This window comes from Eupeodes corollae, chromosome 1, assembly GCF_945859685.1.
Source record: "Eupeodes corollae chromosome 1, idEupCoro1.1, whole genome shotgun sequence".
In the NCBI taxonomy this organism is placed as follows: Eukaryota; Metazoa; Arthropoda; class Insecta; order Diptera; family Syrphidae; genus Eupeodes; species Eupeodes corollae.
The window spans coordinates 26271823-26289765 of NC_079147.1; the positions used below are offsets into that span (position 1 = coordinate 26271823).

The 17943-nt window shown below is 35.4% G+C and overlaps 1 protein-coding gene across 1 annotated transcript in view; it reads right to left on the reverse strand.

Moving 5' to 3' along the window:
* Nucleotides 1-2427: 2427 nt before the first annotated feature.
* Nucleotides 2428-17943, reverse strand: part of LOC129941978 (uncharacterized) — a 144247-nt gene continuing 128731 nt past the window's right edge. The window contains exons 7-8 of the mRNA XM_056050764.1: nucleotides 17804-17942; nucleotides 2428-12450 (exon numbers count right to left, since the gene is read on the reverse strand). Of these exons, the coding sequence (XP_055906739.1) occupies nucleotides 9982-12450; nucleotides 17804-17942 (2608 nt within the window). The 3' untranslated portion in view covers nucleotides 2428-9981. The remainder of the gene's footprint in view (nucleotides 12451-17803; nucleotide 17943) is intronic.

Sequence of the window (17943 nt, forward strand, 5' to 3'; positions counted from 1 at the left end):
TTTTGGCAGTTTGGCAAATATTTAAATAATATTAGCTTAAGTATCTAAATTTCAGCTTTCTATGTTAATAAAGGGTGTCCCAAAATTAACGCATGATTTGAATTAAATAGAAAACGCCGTTTTTAGTCTTTTGATAGTTATATTTTTATTGACTCGTAAAGTACATAGGATAGGGTTATGTATGGAATAACACATCGGACAAATGGCCTCCACGGCTTTGCATGCACATGCGCGCTCTTTTGTTGAAATTTTCCATGTACATTCTGCATAAATGTGGCTGAATTTCGTTGATGCAGCGTTGAATCTCCTCCTTTAATGCACGGGTGGTTGTGGGCTTGTTGACATAGACTTGTGATTCCAAATAACCCCATAAAAAGAAGTCTAATGGTGTTAAATCACACGATCTAAAAGGCCAATTTTGATCACCGAAACGAGAGAGTACACGACCTGGAAATGTCTGATGCAGTAATTGAATTGTTTCACGGGCTGTATGACATGTGGCACCGTCTTGTTGAAACCACATATTGGACACATCAATATCATCCAATTTTGGCAGAAAGAACGGTGTAATCATGTCGCGATATCGAGCACCAGTAACAGTCACTGCTTGACCAGCATCATTTTCAAAAAAATATTGCCCAATTATGCCTCCAGCCCAAAATCCATACCATACAGTGACGCGTTGTGGATGCATTTGTTTTTCGACAATCACATGTGGGTTCTCCGAACCCCAAATGCGGCAATTTTGGCGATTGACAAAGCCATCAAGATGAAAATGTGCTTCATCGCTTAGGATGATTTTGCTCGAAAAATCAGGGTCCATTTGTTTTCACTATTTTTGAAATATTCTTTAATAATGAAGACACGTTCTTCTATCGTGTAACGCTCCATTTTTAATAACCCTATACTGTTAGCTGTCAAATTGCTTTTTTCAGGGTTGCCAACACTTTACTGCACAAATGGCGGCAAATTCAAATCTTGCGTTAATAGAAGAATGTAGACGACATTTCTCTAATTTAACTGTTAAAATAAACCACGATGCATTCATACTTACCATTTTTGCAATAGTTCCAAGGAATTGTCATGTATTTTTAAATTATTCATTCGAATAGTTTCTTAACAGGTATACAAATATACTTACTTCCATGAAACCCATCCCATAACTTTCAACCAAAGAAGTAATCATCAATCCAATCTTCGAATCTCAAACAAAAATCTATTCACCTCAAATAAACAATCGTGTAATACAACAAAAAGAATAAAATAAAACAAGTGTCATGTTTTTTTCTGTTTAAAAATGTTGTCTTAGTTTGACTTTGTATATTTTTAACGGTTCTTTGTTTAAATTAAAAATTAAAATTATAAATTACTATCTAACAATATTAAAAACTAAAAAAAAAATCTACAATTTATTTGTTTATAGACAAATTTTCTATAAATTAAAAATAATAAGTAAAAAAGGTAAAAATAATAAAAAAAATTAAAAATACAAATCAGAAAATCATATTAAAATAACGAATTAAAAACGAATTCAGTATATCTCTCCTTGAAATTATTATTTATAATCGACAAAATTTCAATTAACTATATTTTTGTGTTGGTTTTATTTGTTTTTTTTTTGTTTGTTTGTTGTTTAAATATTTCTTATGAAAACGAACAAAAAGAAATAAAATAATTAAAACTACCACTATAAGTAATTAAAACTTTTTTCTCATCATCTTTATTATCATTTTAATAATTTGTTTGTTTTTATTTTTTATTTAAATAGTTGTAGTTATTATCATCAATGTTTTTTTTTTGTTTTTTGTTTACTTATTTAAGTTATTTTTCGGTAGCATTCGTTTACCATTTATTTAATATTAATTTATAAAACACTATTTATAATTTTATATATATATAGTATATAGATAGTCTATAAATTAATTTAATTTTTGTTTTGTTTAAATTAGTTTTACTTATGTCAATACATTTTTTTGTTTTGTTGTCTTTCAAATATAATTTTTGTTTATATAGTAAGGATTTTTTTATCAAAAATGTTTTGTTTTTTATGTTTAAATCAAAAATTAAATAATTAAAAGAAAAAAATACTTTATTTATAATAAAAATTGTACACTAATTATTATTATTATTAAAATTTAATACATTTTACATTTTTCTAGGTTTGTTTTTTTGTTTTTTGTTTTGTTTTTAATTTTTTGAATTTATTTGCTTTTAAGTTTCAACTTTAAATACTATATTTTTGTTTTGTTGATGGTATTTTATGTATATTCAATTGTTTTTGAGAGTCTATAGCCTAAAACTTACGTAACTAATTCGATTTTTGTTTTGTTTCTTATTATTTTCATTTAAATAAATTACTATTAATAGCATATGTGTTGTTTGATGTATTTTTTTTTTTTTTTTTGTTTTGCTTACAACTATTTACCCTTAATTTAAAAAAAATTACGTAGTTATGATAATTTTTGTCCACATTGATAAAAACTTCGACTTTTATTTGTTATTAATTTTACGGCAATCGATTTGTTTGTATTAGGTTTCTACTTTTGATAGAAAATTCTGATTTATTGCAATTTTTTTTGTTTTTTTTTTTGATTTTTTTTATAATTTTTTAAATTTTTTGAGAAACATTGTGAATAATTTGAAGTATGTTTATGTATATTTTTATATTTTGTTTGTAGTACAATTCTCAAGTAATTTAAAGTACTTGAAAATGTGAGTTAAATTTTTTAAAAATACATATAAGTTTTTTAGGTTTTGTTGTTTTTTTGTTTTTATTTTCAAAAAAAAGAGATCATTTAAAGTATTTTCGATCTCAATATTTACAAGATTATGTATTTTTTCCGTTTTGGTATGGTTTACTATTATTATAAACATTATAGAAATATTTAAATTATGGGTTTTTTTTTCTTTTTTGTTCTTTCTTACCTTTTTTTGTGTTTTAAAATTAGAGAACGATTGGTTGTTTTTTTAATCTTTTTGTAAGTTTGTTTTGAACTGGTCTTTGTTATGTGTTTTTGAGTTTTTGTTTTTTTGTTTTTTTGGAAAAATCAATGTTTATAAAAATATAAAAGAAAAGAAAACAGTCACGTCGTGGTTTTACATACATACACCTACTACATTATTTACATTACATATTTTATTTTTTTACAGATAATTGGATTGTTTGAAATTCAATAATTCGCCACTATTTAAGTTTCATTTGATTGCGTGCTTTGGTGTTGTTGTTGTTATTATTGTTATTGATGAGTATGATTATGGGTTTTGTAATAACGTCAGAGAATTTGGGGTTGTTTTGCTGTTAAAATAATAATTAACTATACGGTATTTGTTTTTTAAAAATATAATTTTGAGTCCATAAGTGAAGCGCTTTAGCAAAAAAAAACCTTAAATCATTAAGTTTCAAACTTAAAATCTGAAGGAACTGAGTTAAAAAAAGAAGAACATTTGAAATAGGAGTCCATACGGTGTCTCTTTAACTGCTTTAAGGTTCCAAGAAGATTAAATGTAGTGCCAACAAGACAAATAGAGAATGTTGTTGCATGATAGCCTAAGGCGATAGTTAACGCAGGTAATGGAAGTACAAAGAACGTACTCAAATGGTAATTACACACTTCTAAGATAAGATATTTTGTTTTTATGGGAAATAGGGTCTAGTGACTTACAACTCTCAATTATTTCTTTGAGTGCGTCATGTCAGGGAGGATAGAGGGGACCTTCGTTTTGATGCCAAATCTTAACGAATTACACTTGTGCCCACACAATTAAGCTACATCAATAATCACACGATGCAACTAAAAATATTAGTTTCCTGCAACTCTTATACTGATTGGACCATAACAGTTAACAAATTCCGTTATCTTACTTTAAGAATCACATGACAAGGTAAGGTTGTAAGCAAAGCCTTGTCATTTATTTCAAATCATTTATAAAAAACAGTCGATTAGAGTGCTCATATAATTAAGTCTTTTTTTAAATTGTGGTAAAAAATAGTTTTTGGATCGACTTTCTTTCATAAATTAATTAAATTATTTTTTTTAGTGTATGTAAACCTTAAATTCATAACATTTTCATTAAAATGGGGAAAAATAAAAGTTCCAACCCAACTGGGAGGCAAAAAATTTGGGAGTGCTTCCAAAAGGAGACAAATATTTTAAAAGTAACCCAAACACTAGGTTTTCCTCGGGGCATAGTAAGAAATGCACTTGCTTATTTACAAACAAAATAATACTTTTGAGAATTCATCCTGAAAAAGATCACGAAAAACCACTCCTGCTGATGACAGGCTTAGCAAGAAAGACCCTTTTCTAACTTCAACTCAAATAAGAGCACAAATGGAAGAAAATAACAACGTCGTGCTATCAGCACAAACGATCCGAAAACGCTTTAAGGAAAAAAACTTGAATGAACGAATCAACAGGCGAAAACCGAACCTGTCAAAAAAGGATACTTCTCGAAGACTGAAATTTACCAAAGATAATTTTTAAAAAAGTTCTCGATTCTGGAATTTGGTGGTTTGGAGTGATGAATCAAAATTAAAGTGTTTGGAAACGATGGTAGACCATATGTAAGACGTCCACTATTAAAGGAATTAGATCCAAAATACACAAAAAAAAAACCGTAAAACTAGGAGGGTCTTCTGTAATGGTCTGGGGATGTTTCACTGCATCCGGCGTTGGCCCAATTGTACAGGTAAGTGGAAAAATTACTGGCGAGATGTACAGGGCATTGCTCCTGGGTCGTTAAATTAAATGTTATGTAATGGCCAGCTCAGAGCCCCGATTTAAACCCCATAGAAAATATATGGGGTATTATAAAAAAGGCAGTGGCAGCAAGAAAACCCATGAATAGGAGCTCTTTGTGGGAAATTATCCAACAGGTGTGGAATAAAATAACACCCTCTTAATGTGCGGCTTTAGTTGGTACAATGACCAACAGATGTCTTAAGTTATACGACAAAAAGGATATCCAACGAAATATTAGCTTTAATAAAGGTGAAACATATCTTTGGCATTGATTCTTAATTGCAGATGGCTTAGTTACGAGTATGTGTTGACTAAATTAATGATTATCGAGCAGAGAATCTGAACTCGCAGTTATTTAAGAGACTTAAATTATGAATTATTTATTTAATAAATACAATAAGTTTTAAAATGATCATGCCTCGAACCTTTCCTTGAATAAATACATTTTTTCACTAGAGTGGCCTAAATGCATGAGCACAAGTGTATGTCAGAAAGCACTTTTTTTGACAAGAATTACACTTGGAACATTTGTCAATTGTCGCATTCACAAAGCTAGTGGCTACGTAGTCAAGGGATTCTGATTGGCTAAACCTAACTACAAAAGTAGTTGGAATTTCCCCTTCGACGTAGTAAAAAAAATTCGGCTACAAAGTTAGTGGAGAATGATTTTGAAGTTTCACAATCAGCTGCTCGGTAAACTACACGAATTCAAAATGAAATAAATCGTGCAGTATTTAAATACAAATATAAATCTATCAAATTGTGTCTTTAATTTGATTTTATTGAATTTAAAAACACGAAAGATAAAAAATGTTTCTTATTTTATATATTTGCATTTGTCAATAATATGACAGTTCCAAATTCACTAGCTTTGTAGTGTAGTTTTGCATTCAAAAAAGCTAGTTGAATTTTGACTACGTAGCCACTAGCTTTGTGAATGCGACCAATTCCTCGCAAGAAGCAGTATCAGTGCACAAAACACTTTAGATGGCACAGCCAAGAAATTAATCCAAGACATCTAGTTAAAAAGTCCGTCGCAATAACCATCACACCAAGAATACTATTTTTAAGAAGATATTTAATGTTACTCCTATTAATTGAATTCTCGTCCACAAGCTCAATGTGTGATTAAACTATGAAGAGTCATTAAGTTGTATTGAACTTCCGAATTTTTGAAAATACATTTGGATTTTTAGAAAATTTCTAATGAACTGTAATTAAGCATTTAATTAAGTAATCAAACCTGATCCTACTTAAGATTATGAGATATCTTGAAAGTGGAAAAACATTTTAAAAAGTATTCAGATTTTTGTCTGTCTCACAAACAAGGCAATTTTTTTTAAATGAATTAAATTGTCCTCAATTCGAATCTGTTATAAGTTCTGTGTTCAGAAATAATCCAATACATACATATATGCACATAGTCCGAAAAGTATCCGTACAGCAGCTTTCCTTTTGTTGATTCTGAGATAAAATATTTAATATAACAATATGTTAAAAACAAGTATTTTGAAAATCAATCACAATTTTTTAAAATTTGATAAAAAGGTTAAGATGGAAACTGTTTTTTTTTAAATGTTACCACTTTGGTTTTTACATTTATTCCTAGTACTTTTTTTTCAAAAAAAAAAACCCTAAAATTAGACTGCTATACGGAGACTTTTTGGACTATGCGTAGCTTTTAAATACATACAGTGAATCACAAAATTAGTCACGCTTATCATAAACAAAATACAAATTCTCTTTAATTGCTCTCATTTTAATTGTTTTCTTATTGTAAGGTAATTTATTCCTTACATAATTTTCTCTTCTAACAGTTTATAACGGTTTTTATTATCCTTTACTCAAAAGTAAGTTTTACTATATGACCGACTGTTGCATCGTGATCATTTTTGTGAGTTAGATCGTAAAGACTCTATTTCTTATTTATTGATCTTAATTTAATAAAAAAAAGTGAAGTAAGAGTTCATTAATATTCAGTGCTTAGTTTGGTTAATTAATTAAGTGAAAATGTTGTTGATTCAGATTTCTTATGATGGGATCGAACAATAAAATAATAAAAATAACAAGAATTTTTGAGCAAAGGAGTACCACACCGAAAAATTACGGAAATGACCTAATCAGTAAAATTCGGCAAAACCTCGAAAATTTACCCCGCAAAAACAAAGTTGGGCGAAAGCGAATCTTGTCTTCGGTCGAAGGACGGAATTTTGTTCAAGATTTAAGAATGAACAAATTTCAAAATGCTGTTCAAATCAAGCAAGCTCTGGACCAAGACCAAAACATTCGCATTTCAGCGGGAACAGTTCGCAGGAAGGAAGAGCCGAAGTAAAAAAACCACTTCTAACTAAACGACACTAAAAATTGAGGCTGGAACTCGCAAGAAAATATTCTTCTTGGACAATGGATAACTGGGCGAGAGTGTTTTGGTCGGATGAGAGCAAAATTAACCGTGTGGGCTCGGATGGAAGAGAGTGGGTATGGAAAACACCACGTTAAACCTACTCTGAAGTTCGGTGGGAGATCCGTTCTGATCTGGGGATGTTTGATGGCGAGAGGAGTGGGAAGTATACACAATATTCAAGGACGTATGACGTTATCATCTTATATTGAGATTTTGAATTGTTATTTGATTGAATCGCTGGTAAAATTCGGTGTTGAAGCTTCGGACATTGTCTTCCAGCAAGACAATGGCATAGTGCCAAGATCACCCAAAAATGTTTAACAGACCACGGCTAAACAATGTTGACATGGCCACCGCAATCCCCAGATCTTAACCCCATCGAACACTTGTGAGGTGTGTTAAAAAGGTCCATTGTAGGAGAAACTGCAAATTTAACAGAACATTGACCAAAAATAAAAACATATAATTCTTAGACAATAAGACAGACAAAAATCATATTTGTCAGTGTGGCCGATTTTTGATTTAAATCCTTTTTGCCTTACGTAAAAGATTTAACTTAATTTGACGCGCAAGTCATAACCGATTCGTACTCTCTGGAAATGGCACACCTCACAAAAGCAAGTAAATATAACACCAGTACAATTCGCAATGAACTATCAACACTACTTGAGGTAGAGGAAGTGGCCTTCACATCTACCACTCTTAACTGGCGCTGAATCTGGTCTAAAAATAGTTATCAACAACTATTTGACCTAAAAGTACTGAAAAACTCACATCTCGCTCTGATATCTACAAGAGTGTTAATAGGGACATACGCCAGCTTCAGAAGGTTTAACGATGGAACTAAACTTACAGAATAGACCCTGGTTAATGATTACCTACGCATTCCACCCCGTTAGTACGTGCTGCCTACGATTAGGCATAATTCAGTACGGCCACTCGTAACATATTTCTTTGTCTACGGGTTTAAAAGAGTAATGCCTGACACGATAGTGATTTTCAAAAGCTGAAACATTCGCTTCTCCATTTAAAATTTAAATCTACATAAGAGGCATTCACATGATTATGTACTCAAATGCCAAATTTTAGTTTTCTTGAAAATGGATTACATTGAAACATAGTTACATCCATGGCCAAAATAATAGCAACGCTCCTTACACAAAACCAACCGTGAAGCATGGAGGTGGCAGCTTAATGTTATGGGGTTGTTTTTTTTTTGGAAGGCGTTGGTCCAATATTCCTTATAGGCTGACGAAAATATGCCACTTAAATAGCATTTCCAACAACACAACGACCCTAAACTTACGGAAAAATCAACAAAGCTCTGGTGTCAGCAAAACAAATTGAACTTAATGGAGTGGCCTTCTCAATCAACGGATCTAAATCCCATTGAGAACCTCTGAAATGAACTGAAGGTTGAGGTTAGTAAGCATAAACCTACCAAGAATTGTGGTATTCGATTCCACAAGAAAAGTGCAAGAAGTTGGTAGACTCTATGCCAAATCGAATGGATGCAGTGTTGAAAAATAAAGGGTTTTCAACGAAATATTTAATATTCATTGCTAATAAATTAAAAAAAGCATTGGTTATCAAATTGTGATGTTGTGTTAAATTAATCAAGTGTTGCTATTATTATGTTACCACTAATATTTTTTAATATTTGCCTACTGTAAGTGTTGTTATTATTTTGGCCATTGCTGTATCTAGTATAATAATATTATATAAGATCGCAAAAATCTTCAGAATCAAAAGGCGCGCGTTCAGTTAGAACCCCAGATCGGAAAAAATTTCAGAAGTCCATCGTCCCACTTTAGACAATATATTGGTGTGATAAATCAGTTTCAGTTCGTTTCTAAAGAAACAAAATTACACGTTTCAGAATCCGATTTTGAGCATTTTTAAAACATTACATTTATTTTTTTATTACCTAGCACATGAATTAACGAAGTAGTGACATTCCACTTTAGTAACTATGACTAAAATAGCTGTAGAAAAAATTCATATTTTTTCTCTAAAATCCTTTTAAAATAAATATATTAGGTGACGCAACAGTCCTAGAGAACATGGACTGAGTAGATTCAAGTCTTTGGTGCCGCAACAGTCCATAGAGAACCTGGGCCGAGTGGCTTACAAGTCTCAACAATTCCTGTGTGTGAGTCATGTCAGAGATTGAGCCGAAATTAATAATCTTCCAAAGCATTTTATTGTTATTTGAACTTCTTTTAAAAAGTTGCAACGGTTACATTATATTGACTACCTAAGAGTTTTTCACGTTTAAATATTTCTACCCCAATCTGAAATGAATTAATTTATACAGTGTGACTCTTCCTATGTATAAAGAAGTTATAACCAGAGATCTAAAACATGCAATTTTTTCCCTATACATTTTTGACTAACATCTTTTTTAACAACACCTCGATATGGACTCAAAACAAAAAAACACTGCTCTTTTTCTTTCAACTTCACGTTAAGAAACTGATTTAAAAAAAAAGAAACAGCAAGGAATGCAATTATTAAGAATGAATACAAAATGTTATATGAACACAGAGATTGTTAGAAAGTTAAGTCGAAACTTTTTGTTTTTATTTTTGTCTTTGTTTTCTAAGAAGACGGACGACACCCTTACCTCTCTATTAAATAATTTTAAGAGGCATTATTATATGTTAAAACTTAAATAATAATATAAAATTTAAAAATAATGTTAAATTAAATTTAAAAAATAAAACAACCCATTTATTTTATACCCTTGTTGTTGTTGTTGTTGGACGCTTTCATTTTTCATATTCAAAGTGCAGCAGCATTGAATTCCATTATCACATTGGCAGCTGACATCTGTCAAGATGTCATAATCGACTTTACAGCATCGTCCATACCACCTACACAGCTAAAATCTGTGACTTCATTAACGTTGTTACTAGTTGTTCCTGCATCAGTTCTGCCACCACTTCCGCCATTAGTCGAACCGGACATCACAGATGATGACGGAGAGTCCACCATCATGTTGCTGTTGTCACCGGTGGCATTGGGTCCTCCGCCACTGATCATGCAGTCCGATGGATCCTGAACACCACTGCTAGTTAAAGCACAGTGTGAGTTAAGAGCCCCCGAACTCTGATGGTGTTGACTGTGTTCGAGCATGCTCTCGCTAAGAAACGATCCCATGGAATGGTCCAATGAGAAAGTTAGCGAGTCTCCTTCGCTGTTTTGCAAGTTCAATATACTATCGATGGCATTTTGTACGTGTCGGCTGATGTCATCGTCGAAATTCGAAGACAAACTTCCACTACTGCCTCCACTGAGGTTCGCTTGACCAGCAACACCCATACCCATGGCGTCCAAGAGACCAACGCCGTGCATTTGTGAGTGATGCATTTGCTGCAGGTGATGACGATGGAATTGCTGCTGTTGTTGCTGTTGCTGCTGGTGGAGATTGAGCATTTGCTGAAAGCCTCCAGGGCCGTTCTCCACATTCATAACCGAATTGTGTTGCATGCTGACAGCGTGTCGGATCAATTCTGCGGTGGGATCATGCAGGCTGAGTAGGTCCGGATCGACCAGCTGCTGGTCGTCCGTCTTTGGTCCCACAGTGAAGCACATCTTTTTGATTTCCTGGTGAGCTTGGTCAAGTAGATCTCCGTTCCACTGGCGCTTGCGCCCATCGGATGGATCTCCACCTCCACCATTAACCATAATTTGCTGGTCTTGCACTGACGAAGACATAAACTCATGGAATTGAGCCTCCATCGTTTGCATCCATTGGGGATTGTTGGACATTTGAATCTGGTGGGTTTGTTGTTGTTCCACGAAATTGCAAGAGCTCGGCTGAGTTTGCACTCGCCGAGTGGCACTTCCTTGGAGATATGGTGATGAACTAGCAGCCGGTGCAATCAACTCTCCAGTCCACGAACGAGTTTTATCCGAGGGAATACCTGAGGAGCTCTCACTTCCGACCACAGTAACTGGGTTAAAGTTTTGCGAGGTGTGAATGACATTGCAATTCGTGGATGCTGCTGGTGATTGTGATTCACTGAACAGCTCCTCAAGGCCAGACTCAACCATGTCCTGGGTGGTCTCGCCTTTATCGACAACCGGTGACTCGCCAAACATCGCTTCCAAACGGTTCTCAACCGATTTATTGCTCACTGATTCGGGATTGAAGAATTCCGAGAGGTGTTCAATGCTGTGGGCGCCCTCCTGCTGATCTTTACCGTTTTCGAATAGCTCGGATAAGTCCTTGGGACTTGTGGCGTTCTCGAAGATATCGACCAGCTGTGCTGCTGAGCTACCAGCTCGCGAAGCTTGAAGTTGTTGCTCTGACTTCTTCTCGGTTATTAAATTCAGTTCCTTCTGGATGCACAACCATTCGTCGCAGGATTCCTGCTTTTTGTCCGGTTCAAATGTGGAGTTGCCATTATTGAACGCACCACTCTCAGAATTTCCCACAGTGGCAGCTGCAAAGCAACTGACCTGAAAGTCTGCCCGCAGGTCACTCAACGGCATTTCTCCACGGTTGTTTAGTTTGAGATTGTTGAAGGCACACGATGACGACGATGACGACAGTACGCTGGTGAGGGTATTCTGCATGTGCAAGGATTGATTTGCAGTTTGTTGCTGCATGATTTGGTGACCCTTCTTCATAATGAAACTAGGCGTGATCTCCGACTCAATGTCGAAGTTCTCGATGTACTCCTTCTTCACATCATCCTCGTCCTTTTTGATTCCGTTGAAATGCAAACTGGCCGACGACGCAGTCATCTTACTGCAGGGATAGAACACCTGATCCTTGTCGTCCTTTTTGATGATGCTCATGTTGCAGTATTGTTTGAGGAATGGTGACTGCAAACCGTTGCTTGTCGAATTGCTTAGAACTGGCGTGAGGCGACGCTGGAAGTTCAGTTTCGAATTACCACCATCGCCACCACCGCCACTACCACCATACTCAGATGGTTCCGATTTGACTTCATTCTTTACTTGGCTGTTGCTGCTGCAACTGCTATTGCTACTGATAAGCTCGAAATGCTGTTTCCATTGACTTGAATTGTGATGTGATTGTTGCTGTTGTTGGAGTTGATGTTGGATAGGAGTGGAGCGACTAGAATCGTTTGATTGGTTATCAAATTCACGTTTGATTGGCTTAAAACTGCTAACAGCACTCAGAGGATTAGATATGATGCTGTTGCTGTGCGTGAATGGATTATGTTGGTTCTGGGGAAACGCTTCGGCACGCATATCGAGTAGCTCTTGTTGCAGATCCTTGACAAGTAAATGATTGATTTGGCACATCTCAGAGGTACTATGATGGCGCTGCAAGAAAAAATAAATTTAAATAAATTAATTGTAAAATATTGATTTTTTAGGGAAATATATAGCTGCTATTTTTGTTTAAGGCAAAATTAAGGCAGATCTTTTGATTGTTAGTTGATCAACATTTTCTTCAACTTAATAATTAATCGTACAAAAATGAAGCCAATACCACAGGACTTTTACACAATATTTAAGTAGAGTTAATGATTTTATTGTCATTTATTATTTTTAAAACTATTATTGTACAAGGCGGAGCACCAGCCCAAAAGGTTAGGGTTAGGTGTTAAAGTGGCTGCGGATTCAGAATCCACACACTTAGGCCAAGAGAAAAGGCCCATTGTGATACCACATGAATCTAGAGAATTACTTCTTACTAGAACTAGGAGATATTTGATATCCTTTTTAGCTAGTTCACTGGGATTGTCAAAAAAGTAGTCTCCCAGATGAAGTTTGTGTCTTAGTGAAAGAGCAGGGTAAGTGCAGAAAAGGTGATAGATTGTTTCCTCTTCTTCCTCGTCCATACAGCTCCTGCAGAAGTCATTTGAGGCTATTCCAAGTCGTATTGCGTCTTCATCTATTAGGGAGCTAATATGAAGTCTGCTTTGAGATAACAAGTCTTTAGAGCGCTTTAGGTCCAGTGAAGGCCAAAATGAGTTTTGTGGCTGCGCATGCTGTTTCTTTTAGCAGAAGTGTACATGCAGCTATTGGTATACCTATCTTCTCCTTTTCAGGTGGAATAGGTATGACTGTTCCATTTTTAGCGAGTTCATCGGCTCTACAATTTCCCGTGATGTCTCTGTGGCCTGGCACTCAACATACATAAGAGATGATCGACGATAGAGGACCGTTTGAGATTTGGTTGAGACACCATCAAGAGATTTAATAGCAGCCTGACTGCCAGAGAAGATGCGGATATCAGAAGTTGATATCGCGTTTTTTCTTAGTACTTTGGTATAGAACCAAAGAGGTTCACAATGATGGAGTGCCCCACATTGTTGATGGTCCATTGAGATGAGGCGTTGAGTCTTATAGCTGTACTCGCTGCCACTTGGTTGCTGAAGATGTCGAGGGGTGTCAGATGGAGGAGAGTGTCTAACGCTGAGGGTGTGGTATTCAATGACCGCTTATGTAGAGACATGCAGTGCGTTGGACTCTGCTGAGTTTTTCGTAGTATGTGACTTTCTCCAGTTCAGTCCACCATACTGCAACCCCGTACATTAGTATTGGTCGGATGACCGATGTGTGTAGCCAGTAGGTTATGCGAGGTTGAAACCCCCATTTGGCCTTCTTGCAAAGGAAAAGAGCTACTGTAGCTTTTTTAACTCTTTCCTGAATTTTAGATTTCCAACTTATATTTTTGTCTAACATCAGACCAAGACATTTGGATTCATTGGTGAAAATTAGTGGTACACCTTTTATTGAAGGAGGTACAATTATTGAGATCTTGTATTTCCGTGTAAAAAGGACGAGGTCTGTTTTTTGAGGATTAATACTAAGTCCGCAGTGATCAGCCCATTTAGTGAGCATATTGAGTGCGTTTTGGAGGAGGTCTCTCAGTGTATTAGGATGTTATCCTGTGACGGCGATAGCAACATCATCGGCATACGCAACCACTCTGCAGCCTTCCCTTTCAAGGGATATTAGTAGTTCGTTAACCACTATGTTCCACAGAAGAGGGGACAGAACACCACCCTGTGAAGTGCCCCTACCGACAGACTTTTTCGTGCAATAATCCCCCATCTTTGAGTTGACGATCCTGCTTTTAAGCATTAGATTAATCAACTCACAGATTGAGTTTTCGACGCTTAGGGTCGTCATAGAAGAAGTGATATTGGAAGTGTTAACGTTGTTGAAAGCGACCTCAATATCCAGGGAGTATTCGATAGTTCTTACCAGAGTGTGCAAGGCTGTTTCTACCGATTTCCCTTTGCAGTAAGCACGCTAAGACATCGATAGTCTCTTATCAATGCTATTACGCACATGGATATCAATTAATCGTTCTAGAGTTTTGAGAATGAATGATGATAGGATAATAGGTCTTATATCTTTAGGGTTGACATGTGAGCATTTTACCCGCCTTGGGAATGAAAACTACCTTTACATCTCTCCATAGCTGAGGTATATAGACCAGATTTAGCTCAGAGGGTAAACTATTAAGCATTCCTAGAGGCACGAGTACTACGGTTAAATTGTGAAGCGATAAAACAATGAAAAGCATTCAACGTTATGTCTCAGTAAGAGAACGATCGCCTACAATTTTTGAAGCTTTGTTATCTATTCTGTCCAAAAGACTACGTTACTGGTTTATTGTGCAAAAGACTAATATACCAAATATGAGAATTTTACTCGAGTTTTGAACGAATAAATGTTTTCTAAACTATAGCAAGATCAGAAGGAGTACAAAATTTCTTGCATTGTGAGAGAAAACCTAAACACTTAGCAACATTTTTGGCGATGTCGAAAATGTGATCACTCCACAAGAGGCAGTTTTGTGATGCAGAATTGCAGATACCTAAAACTGAAGGCTAGATCAGAATTAATGAACTTATCATGCTTAGCCGTTGGACTATCCATAGCCAAAGAACAAGGATGAGAATCTGAAAACGAATATAAAAAGCTGATGTTACTGTCATCAGCGAAATAATTAAGTGGGTAAGATTGTTCAGACAAAAGGTCATTTAAAAGAATAAGGAAGAGTATCGAATACAAAACGAAGTCCTGGGGCCCAGCAGCGTTTATTTGTGCTTAAAAGATTTGAACCCGTCCAATAATACTTTAATCCAACGTTCCAGTGTAATTTTTAACCGAACGAAAAAAAAGAAGAAAGAAAACAAGATTTAAAGATTTGTTCCACTGTTTGTTGAGTTAACCATGAGATCACCAGTGACAAAAGCCATACAGCTGGTCATTAAGGAGCTTTCCATCTTCCAGATATTTCTTAGGTACTCATTATGAGTAGCGAAGCGAGCTTAAAAACTTGCCAATTCGATAACTTCGTATTATGAGTATCGATTCGCTTAAATTAAATTCGCTTCAAATGTAAGAAAATAGCGAACTTGTTTATCGCTAAATTATCATTAGCGAATGTTCGCTAATTTAACAGTTGAAAAAGTCAAATTGTATCGGATTAAAATATTCAATGATAACCCTAGCGAATTCGGAGTTTTCCGTTTCAATTAAAGAAGTTTGTATTTGCTCAAAATAAAAAAATTCCACTGCTACTGATGGAGACCCATACTGCCAGGCTTCTTTGCATCCTTTGGAGCAAGCTGTAGACAGACTTCTTAGTCTGAGCCAGGTAGTTAATTCACAAGGCAATTGCTTTAGCACACATTCACAGGATTTACTTTCAACCGATTTGGCGACTAATTCCGAAAAACTTCATCAAGATATAAGTATCAACCTTGAGGCATGTGAACAGGTTTAAAGACCTTTTCAACAAAACTCTTTGTTGAGGGCGACCAAGCCAAAAGAATTAACTGCACAACAAAGTTCCTTGCCAAGTCGGTACAGACCAATAATTCCAATGCAAGAGAATCTGACCGATTCAAGTTGTTCAAAACACAGACTGGGATCCAGGCAGAACTTTTAGATATAACTTTATCTGTTTTCCTTCTTTCCGTCATAATCGTTATCTTCATAAAACAAATCAACGTTGCTTCATTATCATTTTTTTTATAAATAAATCAGAACATAAAAACATAATCTGAGAAATACAATACTGATTGAAAGTCATTATTTGACGTTTCATTTTTTTGTTTGTCAATGAAATAATGTTGGCACCATTGATATTTGAAGCGAATGGCTAAGCTCGCTAACGATAATACTATCAAAAAAGAAATTCGCTTTTACATTGCAACTTTAGCGAAGCTAAAGAGTAATCAGCGTGTCCATGACATGACGATGGAATAGAGTGACATTAGGACATATGGAAAAGCTTACGCAGTGGTTTTGCCAGCGATGAAGAACACCTCTTCAGAACAATACTTATGTGTATTGGAAAAATTGGGTTATCCTTCGGCTTTTTTGCAAGATATGTATGTCAAAGTCTTTCAGAGTGCGAAAGATGACTCGTCCCAAAAAATCGTTTACGCTCTTAAGAACAGGAGTCAGCATCGATGCTGCAAGCGAATTGGCTTTATCGATTGATCTTACAAAGGGAGTGTCATTGTGAACGAGCGCTTAACCGAGGATGACGTTGTGTTTCTTGTGTTTTTTAGAAGTCACCAGAAGGAGTGGCCAATGTTGATGTTAGTCCACACCAGCTTGCAGCTATTTATTTGCTAAATATGTCAAGAGGTGTAAGGTAGAGTAAGGTGTCCAGTGCCGCAGACAGGGTCGTGCGAAGCTATCCGCTTATACATAGGCAGGCTGAACGTTGGACTTTATTCAAATTATCTCGGTTTATAGCTTTCTCTAAAGCAGTCCACCATACTGCCACACCGTACGTTAAAATCGGTCTGATTACCGATGTGTATAGCCAATGCGTGATTCTGGGTTGTAAGCCCCATTTATTACCAATAGCTTTTTTGCAAGAAAAGAGAGCTACAGTAGCTTTTTTGACTCTTTCCTGTACGTTGCGTTTACAATTTAGTTTTTTATCTAAGACCCATGTATTTAGCCTCGTCTGAGAATTTTTATTGGATTCCTTTAATATAGGGAGGGTTAACAAATGGAATTTTATATCACCTCGAAAATAAGACTAAATCGGTTTTGTGTGGGTTAACACCCAGTCCACACCGGTCAGTCCAAAGTATTAGTCTGTCTAAGGCATTTTGTAAGAGTTCTTGTAGGATGTTAAGATGCTTTCCTAATACTGCTATAGCAACGTCGTCCGCATAGGCTATCACTCTGAAGCCCTCCGCATCCAGACTAGTTAGGATTTCATTCACCACTAGGTTCCAGAGGAGAGGGCATAGAACACAACCTTGCGGTGTCCCTCTACTAACGAATCGTCGTCTACCAGAAGAGTTGCCCAGTTTTAAATTAATTATTCTGCTAATAAGCATTAAATGAATAAACTCCCGAAGAGAACTCTCTACATTTAGAGATGTTAGTGCAGATGTGATTGCAGATGTGTTCACGTTGTTAAAGGCACCTTCGATATAAATCAATCTTTCCAAGGTCTTAAGAAGAAATGAGGACAGACCTATAGCTCGTAGATCTTTAGGATTGACAACTTTAACTTCTCTCCATGTCGAGGGAACATGGACCAGGTAAAGACAGCTGGTAAAAATTACTTCAAGTAAGTAAGTAAGTAAATCGCAGGTCCTGAAAGCTATTTTAACTTGAGGTCTTACTTACATCTATCCACGTATTAAAAAATCTAATTTATAAATAATCAAAAACTTACCACTGAATCAAAGAGAAGCAGTTTCTTGTACTTTGCAGCTATATCATTGAATTTATCCTCCAATTGCATTGCAGTATTCTCAAATTCCAATTCCTCTTCACTGGGTATTTCCTCATCATTTTCATACATGCAATGATATC